Source organism: Gouania willdenowi, chromosome 8 (assembly GCF_900634775.1).
Source record: "Gouania willdenowi chromosome 8, fGouWil2.1, whole genome shotgun sequence".
NCBI lineage: Eukaryota > Metazoa > Chordata > Actinopteri > Blenniiformes > Gobiesocidae > Gouania > Gouania willdenowi.
Genome location: NC_041051.1, coordinates 14,806,655 through 14,825,038, shown reverse-complemented (window position 1 = coordinate 14,825,038; position 18,384 = coordinate 14,806,655). Strand labels below are relative to the sequence as shown.

The window sequence follows — 18,384 nt, the reverse complement described above, 5'->3', positions numbered from 1 at the left end:
ACACAAAAAAAAACAATTGAAAGTGATTAAGTTTTATTTTATTATAAAATACATAAATAAAGCATTTGCAGGTGACAATAGAGCATGAGCACTTTAGCCCTCACACACATTCAGAACAAACACACGTACAATTTACCCCAAAACTACAGCCTACAGTAACATGAGAAGGCAGCCAATGAAGTTTTATTATTGAGACTGGAGCTACTGGTTTAAATCAGAAGTCCCAGTGTCAATAATTAAGTCTTTGATGCAGATCTCCCAAACATGAAAAGAAATATGAGACATTCTCTCCATCATTTTACAGTCTAACACAGAAGGAAACTTCTCCTGAGCTCCAATGATTGCACATTATTCCATGAAACAGATCTCAAACCTGTTTTCTTTGGCAAAAAATATATATATAAAAAAAAGCATTTCTATCCCATTTGAATCCAGAAATGACCGTCATGCTCTGTTTACAAAGTCCTTTAGATCCTACAACACGGTTTCATTTATAGGTAAATCAGGATCAACTCAGAGGCACAATCCAGACAGAGTGAGGGAGAAAAGGAGGAGTTCTCTGGGGTAAACTTAACGTACACACACACATGCCATGACAAAAATAGATTATACATATAAATCAACATTCCTCCAGAAAACAAATAGTGCTATTCTCTGAGCTGAGAGAAACCATCCAACAATAAAATCTGCTTTAAAAGTGTTTAAAACGCTGCAAATGGCACCAAGCAACATAGTGTGACCCTTTAACCCTTTGTTGATAAACTCAAGACAAAAGCAGAACAGCAGAAGATCTATAGGATAGGTTTGATCACACCTCTGTTTCCTCCTCAAAAACAAACCAGACTAACGTTTGCTGCTCAGCTGCTGTTTGGAACTAATTTGGCAGCAAATTGATCCAATGAGTTCAGCGTTCTTTTTATTATCTATGCGGGCGGGGTCTTGAACAGCCCCCAGGCGTGGAAGCAGCGCGTGAAGCAGTGAGGCTCGTTTCCTTTCCTCACCAGCCGCAGCTTCCTCGGGTGCTCAGCGTCTTTGGAGCGAAGGTGTTGGATGTAAACCTGGGAAAGAGGAAAAGGAAGTAAAGAGTACTGATATATTCTACCCAAGTAGAAGTATTGTTACTTGATTGAAATTGTAAAAAGTAGCTCTATTAAATATTGGATTTTGAAAGTTATCAGATGTTCCTGGATGCCGGATTCATTTTTAAAGTTGTAAAAGAACTTGCCCCTACACCTTTACAGGATTTTTTAAAAACCAGAGCCATAACTAGAGGAGACTGTGTAGTACAAAGGCACCAGAATAAATGTAGCCAAATGGTTGTTTTTTTTTAAATTGTAAATAATATATGTGGCATCATGTTTTCTGTCATCAGTCAGTTTAATATTTGTCTCTTTGTGATGTTGCTTAACTGTATGTTAAAGGTTATTGTTTAACTGTATGTTATATCACATTTAAGGAAGAGACTAAAAGGCATCTGTATAAAATATAAGGTTTCTTTAAAAGGTACAATCCTTTAAAAAAAAAAAAACACCAAAACTAATACATTTAAAATAAAACTATTTCAGGTTCAAGTATAACTACATTTATGAACTCAATGCTGTTTTGGTGCAGTGCATTACATTTAATCTGGTTGGTCGGCTATGATGTGATGCATTTGATTGTTGTCTGGTCATTTCATTTTTTGTAGATTCACAATCTCTGTTGATCATTTTAAAACAAAACATAATTTACTCAGTACTGGTTGGATGTAGAAATGTAATTAATTACTTGAATTATTTTAAAATGTACTTAAGTACAAGTTAGTGATTTAGAAAAGTACAAGTACCCATGAATGCAACTCAATTACAGTAACATGTGTACCTGTAATCCATGACTTTCACCTGTGGCAAAGTGACACTGTGTGCTGGTTACTGACCTGACAGGCTTTGAGGCTGAGCTTGATCTCCACCTGGCTGGTCTGAGACCCCACCCACATGTACACCTGGGAGGAAGCACACGGCATCACTAACAGTCAGGATCAAAAACACCATGATGATGAAATCTCATCTGAGCATGTGCGAGCACCTCTTTTCCGTTGTCCAGCAACATGATGTCATCATCTGCCAAGTCATCCTGGCAGAAGTCGGAGCATTTCTCCGACACAGAGAAGTAACCCTTCTCATTAGAACACCTGCAGCAGGACCAACAAGACCAGTAAGAAACACCCATTAATGCTGCACAGACACAAGCTTTAGAAATATCTTCATTTTACTGGAATGTAATTACAACACAATGCTACATTTAATCATTAGTTCAGTTTCTTCCTGTAAACATCATTTTAAGTCGGTGTTTTTAAACCTTTGGGTCATGACCCTATGTGGGGTCGGCTGAAATGTCTAGTCATTTTTTAAATTATTATTTTTCAAATTGAAGCACAATTTTAAACAATTGTATCCTGTACTTTCACTTTCTCAAATATAAATGTAGTGCAGATAAAATGAATAAAGTATAAAGTAAATAAATTGATAAATAAAATACAGTATGAAAATATCTGTCACAAATACAGAGTAGCCAGGATTAATGCACACACACAAAATGCACACATCTAGTTACCAATGAGCTCCATCTAAAATCTGATTTATATTTTGAGGATTCAAACTCACAAAGATAAATACATATGATAGATGTAGTTATTATGTAATAAAGTGAAATACTGCTGATAAAGTTTTAGTATTCATTTAACCATCTTTAAATGTTTATTTCCAATGAAACATTGTGACTGTTGTATGGTCAGTGGATATGTTATATATATATATATATATATATATATACATATATAAAATATGATATAAATGATAGATTTTTTTTAAAAAGCAAGATTGATTTTCTATGAAAATTTAATGAAAATGAAACAATTGCATAAATTAGGAAAAAACAAAAAAGTGTTTCATGTTGAAACCTCAACATTTCTCATTTTTAATAGTCATGTTTTATTTATTCAGACAACTGTTTTTCAGGAAATTTACTTTGACCTCCTGACATGTTTCAACTGTCAACTGCCAGTCTTACTCAGAGCCATCTGCTGATTGCTTTGATGTGAAAAACAGTCTGAATAAATGAAACCTTAAATTGTTCAAAAAGAACACAAAAAAAAACTTGCTGGAATTATTTACTACCTTTTTTAGTTATTACTAGCCTTCCTTATGATCTTACCCTCTAATTAAAGTGAAACAGTGAAAATGTAGTATTTAAAGGTTCAGTATTATGCTATTTGTCACCTCATCTCCATTTGTTCTAAGAACCCCAACAACATAGTATTTGAGGTTAATTTTCCTAAACTCACCTGTTTTCTGGAGTTTTAGCCTCTGAAAAGTGACTTTCTGAGCAGTTCTAAAAACAGGCTGTTTTGGGGCTTTCATGCATATTCATGAGTGGGTGTGTTTGTAGACGCAGACTTCATGCCTCGCTCTAGCGAGGGAGATCAGTGATAACCGAAGCGATTTTCTTTTGCTATGCACACCCTGTTATTGTTTTCAGCCAAATACCTGTACATTACAGTAAAACACATGGATATTTAAGCAGCTATTGTTATTATGAGTCCGTCTCAGCGCTTCAGGGTCTGTGTTTTTCACAGCAGCAGCAATCATTCAGCTGCTCCAAACACTCACTGGAGTCACTTTCTTCTCCTCCTCATCTCATCTCTATTAACTGCAGGAATAGTGCATTTAAGGTGATAATCATTTGTTTTGTGCAACCGCTGCGTCGCATTGTGTCACAGATCATGTCAAATGTGATACGAGGCAATATAACAGGTACTAAAAATGGAACTGCTTAGGGTACTACAGGATTGTCAGGAGGAGGAGTTTCCGCTAGGTGACGTCAAATAGCTGAAAAAACCAACTGGCCCGTTTGGAGCTGACTTTTGATCAAATGTGAAACAACAAGGGAGGGAGGAAACAGAACTTTTTCATCTTTGGCCCTCTGAATGAGGCTAAAGGAATGTATATTACTGTAGCAAAACTATTTGAAAGTGATTTTTTCAAAAATACTGCTCCTTTAAGAAGTTTCAGAAAGGTTAGACTAAATATTTTGTTCTCTGACCTGAAGAGACGAGCATGTTTCATGTACTCAGCATCTTCATCGTACTGTTTCTGGGAGCCAATCCCAACCCAGAAGAAGTTTTCTGGCTCCTCCCCCTCATTTATGACCTAGAAGAGAAGTTAAATAACACATGTACACTACACTAAATTTAGCTTCTTTTGGGGTAAAACTGAAGAAATACATTCTTGTTTTAGAGCTCCTTGATGTTTAAGCACGCCCACCTGTTTGCTGTAGGTGTCATCAAACATGCTGTTCATCACGTCCTCTGCCAGTTTGGCTTCGTCGGGGTCTGCAGCGCGGCCCACCCAGGTGTACACGATGCCCTGATTGTCTGTGCTTTCAAAGGGTACCTGCAGAAAAACAGTACAGCTCACAGTTTCCCCCCAATCGCTCTTTCTTTACGATGAGCTCTGTGAACGCAGCCAAACCTTCAGTATGAAGCAGAACTCTGAGTTGAGGTTTGCAGAATCGGTCCCGATCTGGATGGTTCTGAGAGAGAAGAATGCAAAGAAATGTTTGGTTTAAAGGAGGATGAAACATGAAACCAGGGTTGAGGTCAATGAATTACAATTATGACAATTATAATTGTAATCGTAATTGAAAAAAAATCTGTTGCTGTTGTAATCATAATTGAATTGTAATTGAGTTCAGATAGTTTCACTTTCAAATGGAAATTCTATAAAAACTGTAATTTACAATTTAATTAAAATAAGTTTCATATCATCTTTTTCCACTACCCGTCACATCTCTTCAGGATCATTTTACCATTTTTAAATTATATATATATATATATATAAATAAATCTAGGGCTATTCTGACAGGAAAAAGACTCAGATGCCCACAACATATTTTTCATTGATTAGGAAGCCTAACAATGTAACCAAGAGATGAGAAAAAAATTGGATGATAGATAATATTTTTAGTGTATTTTATAGTTGATTTAGGACATTTGACCCGTTATCATAACAGAAAGCTAACGCAGCAGTAAGGATACATTTTTCGGGCTTATTTATTAAAGGCTCAGTAATTGTGATTAATTGTAATTGAACTTTACTTTAGTAATTGACTTTCATGGAAAAATTATAATTCTAGTTATAATTGGAAAAATGCCAGTCACTGTAATTGACTTGGATAATTGAAGACGTAATTGTAATTTTAAAATGTAATCGACCCCAACTCCTTACTGCTGAGAGAGAGATAGCGAGAGAGAGAGAGAGAGAGAGAGAGAGAACACGAACCTGGTGCACAGAGCGCTGCCATTGGTGCGTATGTGGTAGAGGGAGGGCTGGGCGGAGTCAGTCAGCTGCTTCCTCTTCCCTTTGTGGATGATGAACTTCCTCTTGAAATGGGACAAGAACTTGAGGTTTTCCTGTTGTTGAGTCATACGCACCACCTGAACACAGCACACGTTAATCAACTGGTAATCAAAGCAGTGTGTGTGTGTGTGTGCTTCCTCGTGCCTTTAGTTTTCCTGGGAAAAGACTCTCAAACTTCTTCTGCAGGGAGAAGGTGAAAGTGAGCCAGCCCATGTTGGAGGCCTGCCTGCCCTGCCAGAAGTAAACCACACACTGGAAGTCTTCCTCAGGCTGTTTCTCCTCCTCTTCCTCCTCTTCAGCAGCAGCTCTGCCCTCACCACCTTCACCCTCCTTCTTCTCCTTCTCCTCTTCCTCGTACTCTACTGGCACCCAGTACCTGCAACACAGGAGATGACGGGACGGCAACATTTACAAACATTTCTACGTCTGAAGCCTGAAGTGACTCGTCCAAACTAAATTGTAAGCTAATAAGGAACAAGGTTTGGTTATGCCTCAGAGTTACAAAGAACACATAAAATGCAAATTTATCTGTAGTTATTAAGGGTGTAAGAAAAAATTGATTTGGTGAAATTTCATGGCACGATCTTATCAATCCAAAAAAAAATGTCCGAATCGATTTTTTTAATCTGTTTTTAATGAAAAATAAATAAATAAATTGCGCTAACATTTGCATATCACATAAACACCCAGTCACTAAGTGTCAGTGAACCACATCAGACCTTGTTAAACTACCCACTCCTCAATGCATTTTAGCTTGGATGTTAATTACACTTTATTTTCATAAAACATACTGGGTACTTAAAAAAAAAAAAAAAAGAATTTATGAACTTAACAGAATCAGAATCTGTTGTAGAAGCAAAAGTTAAACTTTTTTTGAAATATGTAATTTGACAGTTTGATAAACTCATCCCTTGTTTTTGATATTAGTAGTTGAATTACAGTTAGTTATCATTTACTTGTTCTCGCAAGTTTAAAAAAATAAATTAAAAAACATTGTATTTCATATAATTTTCTACTTATAAGGTGAAACTTGTAATTAATCATATCACGATATACTGTATATTGTATTGTTCAGTATTGAGATATCGTATCGTGACATGCAAATCATATCGTATCATCAATATCATGGCAATGCACACCACTAGTATTTATTCTATGAATACAGTATGAGCCCTAGTGGCCAATGTAGGAATAGCAGTCATCTGTATTACATAACTGCACGTAATGGGTTTATGATTTTTACGATTACCTTTGGGCCTGATTAAACCCCCTGTTTGGCCTAATTTGGCTCGCATGCCTTATATTTATCACCACTGCACTAAGTTTCTTTAACACTGCATAGCTCCGCCCACATTTACCTGCAGAGGAAGACGTAGCAGTCCTGAGTGAAAAAGTGACCAAATTCCTCCTCAGGCAGGCGAGCAAACTTCTTCCCTTCCAACACGAATCCCTCCATACCGTCCAGGTCCTCATTCCACTCCTCCATCAGTTGTTCCGCCTGATAAAAAAAAATGTGAATATTTGAATAGTTTTGTAACTTGCATTTTTATTGTTTAATCGTCTATAAACAGGCATATGCAAACATCCAAATGAACAGTTCACGTCAGGGGGCACAGAGAATCCAGAAAATGAAAAAAATACATATACAGTATATAAAAATAAAGTTAGAGGCATCCTATTGTTCAAGTTGGGGTTCCTGTAGTGCCTCTATTTAGGGCTTTGTAGGCAGTCAATTTTTTCTACCTTTGGCTAAATATGTTGTAGTCTCAGATTATATTTACATTTTTCTAGGGCTGTCACTTTAACGGGTTAATTGCGATTAATTAATTACAGGAAAAATTAAGGCGCTAAAAAAAATGTATCACTTGTTTTTTTTGGTACCCCAAACAAGGTGGGACCTTTCTCATTCTTGCGTATACCCATAATTCTGATGCACCAGCTACAATGGTAGAACCTGAGGAGAAGTCTTTGTGGGTGTTATTTTTTGTTAAAAAATAAAATAAAAAAACACACCGGATGGAAAACTAAAGCCCAGTTATGTGCAAATTGTGGAAGAAAGAGTTTGGTGATTGTCTTTTTTGTTGCTGCAAGCTAACACTTGACCAAGTATCATGTCTTTGAATATTTACACTATTCAGGTTTCCTAAATATATACCTGTAAATGTCTTTGGTATTTCATATCCCAGAATTCTCCACCTCACATTGCCTCCAGCACATCTGTTATGTGTAATTACTTAAAATTTTTGGGGCGACAAAAAAAACTTAACATTTGTGTTTATCAATGACCGTAATGCACGTTTATTTACCTCGGTGAGCGCCATGGCTGGTTGCCTGGGAAGGAAGAGAGCTGTGAGGTCAGCCTTCATCTGGTCTTTCTGCTCCACATCTTTCTTCACCTGCAGGATGAGAATTAAACACTTTACACAACAAACACATGCTTTCTAACAGCTAAAATGCCTTTAGTTGTGTTTCTTACAGGTGTGTGTGTGTGTGCGTAGAAGTTTCACTGACCTTGCCCTGCAGGTTATCTTTCTGCTGCACAGTCTCAGCTGCTCTGGTGTAATCCACCTTCAATACATCGTCCCAGTTCTTGAACTTTGACTTAAACACCTGAAACAGAGGCACTGAGTGACAAACTATTAATGTGTTTTGTATCGATGAGGGTGGAGAGCATTACCTGACACTCTGTGCCCTCCAGGTTGCGAGTGACACACGTGTGTTTGGGCCGGTGCAGCATGGAGCAGATCTCCTGACCCAGTTTGAGCGCTGCCGCCCGGACCAGACGGGGAGACTTCCTGCCGATCCAGATGAACACGTCGGACCAGCAGTCGAGTATGTACACGCACTTTGTGTCCAGCAGGGACTGCAGCTGGGGAGACATGTTTGTGAGGTTGGTCATCCATCGTAGTGACAACCTACAGTGTTTTCATTCCAGAGATGCATTTACCAGTCGGAGCTCAGGCAGTGTGTCCAGTTTGATCTTGCGGTCTTTGTGCTCTACCGACAGCTTGTAGTTAATCTGAGGCAGCTCCAGGTAGCCAAGACCCAAACCAACCTGTAGGGCAGGGGTGTTAAACTCATTTTAGATCAGGGGCCAAATACAGATACTAGTTTTGGCTTCAGTGGGCCACAGATTTTAGGTTGGAAAAAGAGCAAATTCAACATTAATGTGCCTAGGTTTGCACTTCCACATATAAATGATAAAGTATATCACACACCCTTCAGGATCTTCACTTAAATTTCCCTAATTTGGGGAAATTCCACATATTAATTTGAGGAAAATTTGCCAGATGTTTGGAAAAATTGAGAGTTCTTTCAAGATAAATAAAAATTACTGCTATCATATGATATAAGAACTGGAAAACTGAGCTCTGCAAATATTGTGTATTTTAATAGATTTTCTAAAATTTGGAGGGGCTGAAATATTTACAACTGAATTAGTTGGTAATTTACAATAGGTGTATTATCTATCATTTTTACTTTCTCGAGTGGGCCTTGAGTTTGACACGTGCTATAGGGCATAAAAGACATAAGTCGACTGCTTTTCATGTCACTTAGTGCAGAGGTGGGAGAAGGTCATGAAGTATAGAAGGAAATAAAAATGTTTTTTTTTTTTAATTCAACTTAATTTGTATAAAGCCAAATACAACAAGTCATCAGATGGCACTCGCAACAACATATAAAGTTAAGTTTTATTCAGTTTTTGCATGTTTTAATGTTGTGAAAACATCTACCTTGTATAGTTTGGGTCTGACAGGTGAGAAATCATCTGGTACGTGTTTCTTGATCTCCTCTGGTTGTCCTCCCAGCACCTCCCAGAATTCCGGAGGCTCCTGGCTCTGCATGAGGATGGTAATCTCAGACTTTCCCTTTCGCTCATTCTTGTTGATCTTCTCCGCAAACAGCCTGGGAGCAGGAATGCACACACAACCGTGAGTAACTTTATTCCCTTTTATAAACCGAACCACACACCCAAATGGTCTGCTTGTCTAAAAAAGACTGACCTGGCTTTTGTGGTGCCGCTGAGAGTCGCATTGGCTCCTCTCCAGATGAAGATATCCAGCCCTGAATCCAACAGGAAGATGAAGCTAAAAACAAAAAAAACAACATCATAAACACATCACTTTCTAAATCAAACAAGTGTACAACATACAGGATTTATTGACAAAGAACATCCAGCATGTGTGTGTGTATATGTGCGTAGGTACGCAGGACTTACCGAGGATCGAGGGAAGAGGCCTTTAAAGGCACCGACTCCAGTTTGATGTTTTTCTTGCCATAAACCCTGTACAGCCTATGAAATACAAAGATTTGAACCTGAATTTAAACAGACTAAGCAGTTTGTCATAAGATGTCTCACTCACAGCTTTATGAAAAGTTAAAAACACAATAAACCAGAGCTAACCGAGGTAAGATGGATTCAATTTTCATAAATCTGTAGTGGGGAAAAAAAGCTTCAATACAACCCCTGCCTTGAAAATAAAAAGGAGCCAGAATGTACCTGACAGTGTATTGAGTGTCTTCCACAGAATAAAATCCACTGGCTGTTCCTCCCTCGATGTAAGAGATCTCATTGTTAAACACCTGCAAAGAGAGAAGGAAACACACTTGACCATTGACACCAGTAAGTAACAAAATACATTATTTCTACGCATCTACAGTGAAGAGATTGGTTAAGGGTGTGCCATCTGACGATATTAGATCATTAAGGACCATGACGGAGATTGTAGAACCGTCTGTAGTGCACGCTGACCCTTGCGGTGCCGTGTCTGCGTCATATGTCTGTGATTCATACACAGCACATCCAAAGGTTTTTTTTTATTGCCTATTGCCATTTTAAGGAAAAATATAGCGATATGAATATTTGACCATATCATCAAGGCCTAATGTAACCAAAGCAGTAACGTTTTATCTTGTAAAGGATATGATTGTCCAAACTGTGTGAAATGAGGCGTTCAAAAACTGCTTAAAGTAGGATTTTATTCACGAGTGTGTTACCTCAATAACAAATGGAAATCACTAGATTTATCTGCTGCTTATGTAGGAAGTGGTGCTAATGCTAATGCTAAACTACTTTAGTTAAAGTAAAAAGACTGACTAAAATAACTTGTCAGCCTTTTTGTTTGATGTTAATTGTACTTAGAACCAGTTTGATGAATTGCTTACATACATTTTTAAAAATTATGTGAAATCACCTTGTCTTAAATTATCTTTTATTCCTTCTTTTCCATTTAGGGCGATGATTTTAATTAGATGAATTGGTTTGTTTTATTAGTAAATAACTTTAAAATAGTCTAAATTAGTTGAATGAAAAAAATCATGATAAAATCGTGATCTTACAAAGAAAAAATTGTGATGATATTTTTCCCATATCGCCCACCCCTAAGATTGGTCATAAATCACTGAAAGCTTCACTTCTACGTACAACACTGAACTCGTCGCTCTCGTCTCCCATTTCCTCTCGTATTGTTCGGCACTCTGCCCCGAGTAAGTTCCTCAGGTTGACGGCATGGATGGCAGAGCCAGCCTTCTTGTCCAGTGTGGCGTCCTGTCCAATCCAGTAGAAGATCTGCCAGTTCAGAGCTCCATTGTCATCCAGGAAAGTCTAGATGCGAGAAGAATCAGATAATCATGTGAGACATGTGGGGAAGCCACCAAATCAAACCATAAGGCGAACGGATGCTCTTAACCTTCAGAACAATGTAGCAGTCAGCTTCATAGAACTTTCCATGGAAGGTTTCATCCACTTGTATGGGAATAAAGTTCTCAATCTGCCACACGGTTACACCAGGAACCTGAAATAAGGAGAAGCAACAGATATATTACACGATTTCATTAATATGTGAGTAGAATAAACAAACCGTGACATCACCTGTCCAACATCCTCCAGATAGAACTCAGAGTAATCCAGCTGCGGCTTCTCCAGACTCTTGTCCCAGCGTCTCGTTTTCAAATCGCCGTATTTCAAGTCTCCGTTTTCCTGCAGAATCAGGAAATTTCATAGCGAGAATAAGCCGACTCATCATTTTTGAAAAAAAAAAAAATCAGATTCATACATCAGCACTTTCTGCAGGTCGACCTCGATGCATTTTGGCAACAATCTCCCTTTTCCGTCTTACCTCCATATTCTTCTTCTCTTGAGCGACGTCACTCATGCCCTTCAGCACCTGCTTGGCCTGATCGTCCTGAGAGCAGTCCTTCCTCCTCCTCAGTCTCATCTTCCTCGCCAGGTGATCCCGGGGGCTGACACCTGAGCATGAAGTACACAAGGAGGGAATTAAAGCTTGCCAATAAAACACACATTTAACGGAGGGCAGTGTAACATTTCGGGGCAATCTATCGATATTCAAGATATATATCGAGTTTTCTAACATGTCAATATAGACATTTAGATTTAGACAACTTTATTTAATTCAGTTTTTGCAGTCCACCAGGCCATACATACATTCAAAACAGCAGACAAGAAAGCAATAAAAGTCAGTAGACTGACATTGCTCATTCCACATCAGTTTCTATCCACCATGTAGCATCCACAGGCTGAATAAATAAAACAAATGTATCAATCCATAAGACTCTTATCCAGGTTTAAAAGCCTGATGGCAGAAGGAATAAAAGACTTAGCATAACGATTAGTTCTCCTACAGGGTGCGGTGAAGCGATGGCCTGAGGACATTAAAATAAACTCAGCACAATATGTGGTCATGTTGGGAAATCACACCTTTAGCCTTTTTCACCACCCGTTTCTCCCAAAAAAAATGCAGATCTCTCTGCTGAACTCCAGTTATTATTTTGGAGCAGATTTTAACAAGCTGTGGAGAATATTTTTGTCTTTGACAGACAGACCATTAAACATAGGAAAATGTCAAACGTACAATACAATATCGCCTATATCAATATGTTTTATTTTATAGCTTATTTGGTATTAAAATACTCATTTTTAGGAGTCGCTGCTTTTGCATGAAAAGTTCTAAATTTTAAAGTGCATCCTAATCCAGACACTACAGAACTCACTCACACATGCTGTCCCTTAGAGGAGAGAAAGCAAAAAGTGGCACATATTGTGCAGCTGTTCGGTAATAAATTTGCCTGTGTGGCATTTTGCATTAGAAAGTTTAACCCAGAACTGTTTTTCTGATAATACTTTATCAAGTTAAAAATATCAACACTTATATTGTATATCGCATTTTGAGAAAAAATATTGAGATGTGAATTTTGGTCTATGTCGCTTTTAATAATTCAACTTTCCAGCTTTTATGTCTTGTAGCGATGTAAAAAAAAAATAAATGTACCTCCTCCTGCTGCAGCGACTGTAGCAGGTGATGCTCCTGCCAGGCGGAGCTGATTCTGTAGAGAGAAGTCGATGTTGTACCACTCGGCTTCTCGATCAACTGGCTTAGGAGGCATCACCAGGTTAGGGTTCTCACGCACGTCCAGTGTCTAAGGAGAAAACATCAATGAGTGGCCGTGTGTGCCTGACTTTGATTTATATGAACAGGGAAAGAATTGACTGCACTAAAAAGGGTAATATAACTTAAAAACACTTTACTCTAATTTGCATTCTATTGATTTCTACTTTTAAAATCCTACTTTCTCCACTTTTCCTAAAGCAAACACTGTTTGAGGATTTACGATGCACCAGGAAATAACAATACCTCTAAGTCTGTTAAAAAGTGAACAGCTTCAGGTAGCGTGACAAGGCGGTTTTTATTCAGCACCAGCTTCTTCAGCTTTCCACATCTGGACCACAACACAAAAGTTGGTGATCATTAAAACAGCTCATAGATGCAAAGCTTGCCTGCTCTGCTCTCCAGCTTGTTGGAGGTATAAAACCTACCTGCAGAGTCCCTCGGGGATGAGTTCCAGGTTGTTGTTTGCAGCCATGAACTCAGTGAGGCTGGACAGTTTGCCTACACCTGGTGGAACCCCATCAAAGTCCAGTTTGTTGGAGTTAATGTACAGCTTCTTTAGTTTGGACAGCTTACAGATGGCAGACTGGGTGAAGACGCAAAAGGGTTTTTAAAAACACACATTTTCCCACATCCAAACAAATGTAATGTACATTTCTAGAGTGTTTGCATAATCATAATCATTCAGCTCTTGGAATTGGTCATTAAGGAAATTAAAAAAGCAGTATAATAGTGTGATTGGTGGCCTTACAGGCAGCGAGGTTAGTTGGTTCCGGCTCAGGTTCAGCGTCTCCATCTGAGTCCACTGGTCGATGCAAAGCGAGAGTTCAGAGACCTGATTGCTGCTGAGGTTCAGTCTCTTCAGGCTGGTCAGAGAATAGAGACACTCTGGTACGCGCGTGAGGTCATTACAAGACAGGTCAACATCTGAGTGACACACAAACAGAAGAATAAGAAACTAGACAGCAGACTGATAGCTCTATTAATCTAATAATACATTAGTAGAGTGTTTTTGTTTGCCATTGCCTGTTAAATTTGTGAGTCCCTCCAGGCTGGTGGGCATGTTGTTCTGGGTCCTCTGTGTGTTCCTCAAGTGAAGAGTCTGTAGAGCCACCATTGCAGGCAGCTGGCTGCACACACACAGCAACACTAAATTGATGTTCCTAATAGCATCCAAAATTATATTTCTGGGCAAAAACAGTAGATCAGACATAGGCAACTGGCAACTAGCAAATCGCCAAAAACTGTAATTCAAGAAATTGGAAGGAATATGAAGCCCAACATAATACCCAAAATAACTAATAAATAATTGACAACAAAAATACAGAAAAGTACACAAAATTATAACAAGAACTAAAAAAAAAAATAAAACAAAACACAAATAATGATGACTAAAACACACAAAATGACTAAATACTGAGAAAACATCAAAACCAGACATAAAATAACCCTTTTTTCCCCGTGTTAATGCTCTGATAGGTCATTATTCTAAATGTTGACATGAATGTTGATCATGTGACCCTTGGATTAGATACAATCACATTTTTGTGGCCCCCACTGTGATAGAGTTGCGCATCCCCACACGCGATGAAACCAGGTAATTTTACCGAAGCTGGGCATGCAGCAGTGGGTTGTTGTTGAGAATGAGAGTCTGTAGGTGCACCAGACGTCTCATCTGAGGAGGCAGACTGTCCAGCTTGTTGTCACTCAGGTCCAGATAGAGCAAGTCTGTCAGATTGATGAACAGTTGGTTGGGGATGGCGTCGATGCTGTTGTGGCTCAGGTTGAGCACCAACATGTTCCTGCTGTTCTCCAAGTCCCTGGGGATCTCAGTCAACTGGTTATAGCTCAAGTCCTAAGGAGGAAAATGCATGCATGTGTTGGAAAACCTTCTCTGTATAAAATATTACCAACAGTGGATTTAGTCTAATCAAGTTCTCCAAAAGTATTATTTTTACCAGCACAGAGAGATCATCTAGCTGAAAGATGTCATCTGGGACTCCCGAGTTTTTCAAGTTGTTGGCTCTGGCTACCACCGCCTGCACAGTGCACACACACACTTTCGGTTCAAATCCACAACATTATTGTTTGCTATCAAAGAAAAATCAAGACAAAATGACTGTAGCTTGAGACAAGTACATTAAAATCTATTTAAAAAGATATCACAGCAATGCTTTAATTTCCAAATTAATCAAAAGAATGTTTGTTAGTTACCCGTAGATTTGGTAAGCTGGACAGCTCCCCATGTAAGGTGGTCAAACTGTTGTGACTCAATGATAGATGCTCCTGGAAAAAGATAAACGCAATTGTTATATGTAAAGCACATTACATTAGAATACTCAAAAAGTCACTGTCTATACTTGTGACTTTGGTGCATTAGATCAGTTTTTTCTCAAATGGGGGTACAGGGGGTAATTGAGAGTAGAAAATGAACAAATAAAAGCATTGAAAATATGGGGTTTCCAATTGCTATTAGTTAAAAATGATAATGGAAATTATTTTGATTAAAATATAAACTGAACAGTCTTGGTCCCACACAAGGCGGGAGATTTCGGAAAATTATTAAAACTGTAGAAACAAATCTATTCAGCGGCTTAACACTGTTTCATTCCATTTATTTGCAAAGTTAAATTCTTCAAAATGTGTGTTATCACTCATTCAGTCCATCATTATGTTGTATAGTCTTTTTTTAAACAACATTTTGAGCAAAATGTTGTAGTTGGACAAAGGAGGTATTTGAATTCAGAAATTAAAAAGGGGGTATTTGAGCCTAGAAAGTTTGAGAACCACTGCAATAGATAATATTTTCTAATCCCATGACGATATAGTTTAGATAATTCCAACACACTCACTTCTCACAGTGAGCAAATGGCAGGTTTTGATCATTTTTTATACTGTATAAATGTATTTGTGGGTGGCAGTAGCTCAGTCCGTAGAGACATGGGTTGGAAACCGGAGGGTGGCTGGTTCAAGTCGCAATGCGGACCAAAATACGGAAGTTGTTCTGGTAGCTGGAGAGGTGCCAGGGCTTCTCGAGCACTGTCGAGGTGCCCTTGAGCAAGGCACCAAACCCCAACACTGCTCTGGTGCGCTCCCTTCATCATATCTACAGGTCCTGTTTGTGCATGTGTGAGATTCGGGCCTATGTGTGTGAGAAGCATGTCCCTAAAAATAACAGAGTGCAATGTAATTTCCCTTCAGGGATTAATAAAGTAATTCAAATTAAATTTCATTTCATGTCAGCCCTTTGACTGATGATCACAGAGTAGTCAGAGTATGCTGCAAGGGGTCCCAGTAAAAGTCAATGACTAATTGGTGAGTAAGAAAAGGTCCTTTTTAAAATTAATCAACTGAAGCAAAACATCTAAAATAAAATAATGAAATCTTTTTTAATATTTGCCTACAGTTGCAGCCCTAACAAGTAAAAACGCATGAATTGATTACGTACCAGTTTTTGCAAAGATGCCAGTTCCTCTGGTAGGTAACACAGTCCCGTCCTGTTCAGTTTTAGCCATCGCAGGCTACTCATAGACTTGACATGGTCTGGAAAGTATCCACCCTGTTGACACAAGAAAGATAGAAATACAGCTAGGGCTGGGCAATATATATCTTTATTCAAGATATATCGAGTTTTCATTTTTGGCAATATAAAAAATGACAATATTGTCTATATTGAGATATATTTATTTGCTTTGATTTATACAATCACACAGTAAAAATCACATCAAACAAGTATTTAATGTTATTCATAGCGTACAGTCAGTGCCCTTGACAATTTTTCCATATTTCTGAGATACATATTTTATAGCTCATTTTGTATTAAAATCCTCGTTTTAAAAGTCGCTGCTTTTGCTTTTTCTCAGAACAGCATGAGAAGCACAGTTAGATGGATTTCTCAGTGTGTCCTAACCCAGGCCTTCCCCTAAACAAGCCACACTACAGAACTCACTCGCACGTGCTGTCCCTTAGAGAAGAAAAAGCTCAAAATGGCACATATTGTGCAGCGACTTGTTAATAAATGTGCCTGTGTGGCATTTTTCATCAGCAATTTTAACCAACAATTGTTTTACTAGTAAGTCTGTGTTGAGTTAGAATTATCTAGATTTATATCTTATATCGCCATTTTGAGGAAAAAATATCGAGATTTGAGTTTTGATCCATATCGCCAAGCCCTAAGCAAGGAGAATAAAAATGACTTAACACTTTTGACATCCATGTACTAAATAGGTGTTAACATCTTGATTAAATCGTGACGGATGGTCGGGGTGTTACTGCTACCAACTCCCTCTGCCAAACTAAAGATAACAGCTTCTGTAGTCTAATGACGTCATCAAAGTGTTATCGGGTTTAATCAGAAACAATCAGTGACATACTCTGCCCAGTATGAGGATCCAGGCACGGCTACTGTTAGCCAACAGTCAGGCTAATCTCTAGCTAACTTGACTTCCCTGGTGCTCTAAACTACTTAATCAACACAGAATCATACTGTTTGACAAATATAGTCCCAAAACAATTCAAGCCTTTTCCTAAAACGTCCTAAAACACAGTCAGAATTACAGAAACCAGCGTCACTTTGTCACTGACCAGCGCCCAATGCTGCTTGTGACGTTTAGGCTAAGCTAGTGTTTTAGCAGCTCCAATCGTCAGTTGTTTGACAGCTTTAGCAGTGGAGGTGGAGCTGGTCAGTTTGGACAATAAAACCACCAACAATACATATGTAAAGCCTACTTTGAAGTCGTTTCCACTGAGGTCCACCCCCCGTATAAAGGGAAGAACTCCGGTAGCAGCCATTTCTCACAAGTTACCGTCAGCTGCTGTTCAACTAACAACTATCTTAGTCCACGGCCTTCTTCTTCTACTGGGTTTACAAGCCCACTATTTAAAGAGCACTACCGCCCCCTACAGGGTCTTTGTAGTATTGTAGGCCGCTGGGAAAATGGATCAACTTCCACACTTCAATATCAGTATTACATGTTCCCAGAGGTGGCAAAGGTACTAGTCTTCAGTAGTCAAGTAAAAGTATAGATACTTTAATAAAATATGACTCTGGTAAAAGTAAAATTATTGAAATTGCTCCTTTGAGAAAAAGTATGCTCCTGAATGTACTTAAGTAAAAAAGTAACAAATAAAACAAATGTCCCTTCAATAAGAAGACAGGGTTTTTAAACCAGCAAATTTCATAGTTTTTTTTTCTTTCTTTCTTTTAAGAACTTGTAGAATACTGGTACATGGAAAGTAAATTGTTACCTTTGAACACCTTAGAGAATTTCGCGCTCATAATAAATACAATGTGTAAATAAAATGTTCAAGAAAACCCAAGGAGAGCAGCTTTGTGTTTAACATTTTTATGAACTTGTAGAAAACTGGTACATGGAAATAAATCTGTTACTCTTTATGAACACCTGGAGAATTTAGCACTCATTATGGATAACATATGTAAATAAAACGTTTCAAGAAAAGAAAAATGCAAATGCTCAATTAAACCCAGAGCAAATTGAGTTATACATTTTTAAAAACTTGAAAATGTTAACCATGTATAGAATCATGTACTCCAGGTTTCTGGAATGAAGATGTGCTCTGAA

At 38.2% G+C, this 18,384-nt stretch overlaps 1 protein-coding gene across 1 annotated transcript; it reads right to left on the bottom strand.

The window, feature by feature from the left end:
• Positions 1 to 16: 16 nt before the first annotated feature.
• On the bottom strand, positions 17 to 17,667 carry flii (FLII actin remodeling protein). Its single transcript, XM_028454446.1, has 31 exons — positions 17,531 to 17,667; positions 16,251 to 16,361; positions 15,017 to 15,088; positions 14,761 to 14,841; positions 14,410 to 14,657; positions 13,829 to 13,932; positions 13,554 to 13,729; positions 13,231 to 13,388; positions 13,049 to 13,133; positions 12,686 to 12,833; positions 11,516 to 11,646; positions 11,269 to 11,376; positions 11,087 to 11,191; positions 10,822 to 11,001; positions 9,898 to 9,980; positions 9,616 to 9,690; positions 9,401 to 9,484; positions 9,131 to 9,302; positions 8,344 to 8,451; positions 8,074 to 8,265; positions 7,908 to 8,006; positions 7,703 to 7,792; positions 6,755 to 6,894; positions 5,541 to 5,772; positions 5,319 to 5,473; positions 4,509 to 4,569; positions 4,302 to 4,430; positions 4,081 to 4,187; positions 2,065 to 2,170; positions 1,916 to 1,981; positions 17 to 1,058 (listed from the first exon to the last, which is right to left on the bottom strand). Exons 1-31 carry the CDS (start codon positions 17,591 to 17,593, stop codon positions 924 to 926), a joined length of 3,804 nt encoding a protein of 1,267 aa, XP_028310247.1. The 5' UTR covers positions 17,594 to 17,667; the 3' UTR covers positions 17 to 923.
• Positions 17,668 to 18,384: the final 717 nt, after the last annotated feature.

Bases quoted from the DNA above. Each gene is read 5' to 3' on its own strand.
- flii (XM_028454446.1), bottom strand. From the start codon at position 17,593: ATGGCTGCTACCGGAGTTCTTCCCTTTATACGGGGGGTGGACCTCAGT. The intron at 11,647-12,685 runs GTACATTTATTT...CTTCATGCTCAG, and splicing joins AGTCGCTGCAGCAGGAGGAG to GTGTCAGCCCCCGGGATCAC. The intron at 8,266-8,343 runs GTAAATGCATCT...ATGTCTCCCCAG, and splicing joins CACTGCCTGAGCTCCGACTG to CTGCAGTCCCTGCTGGACAC.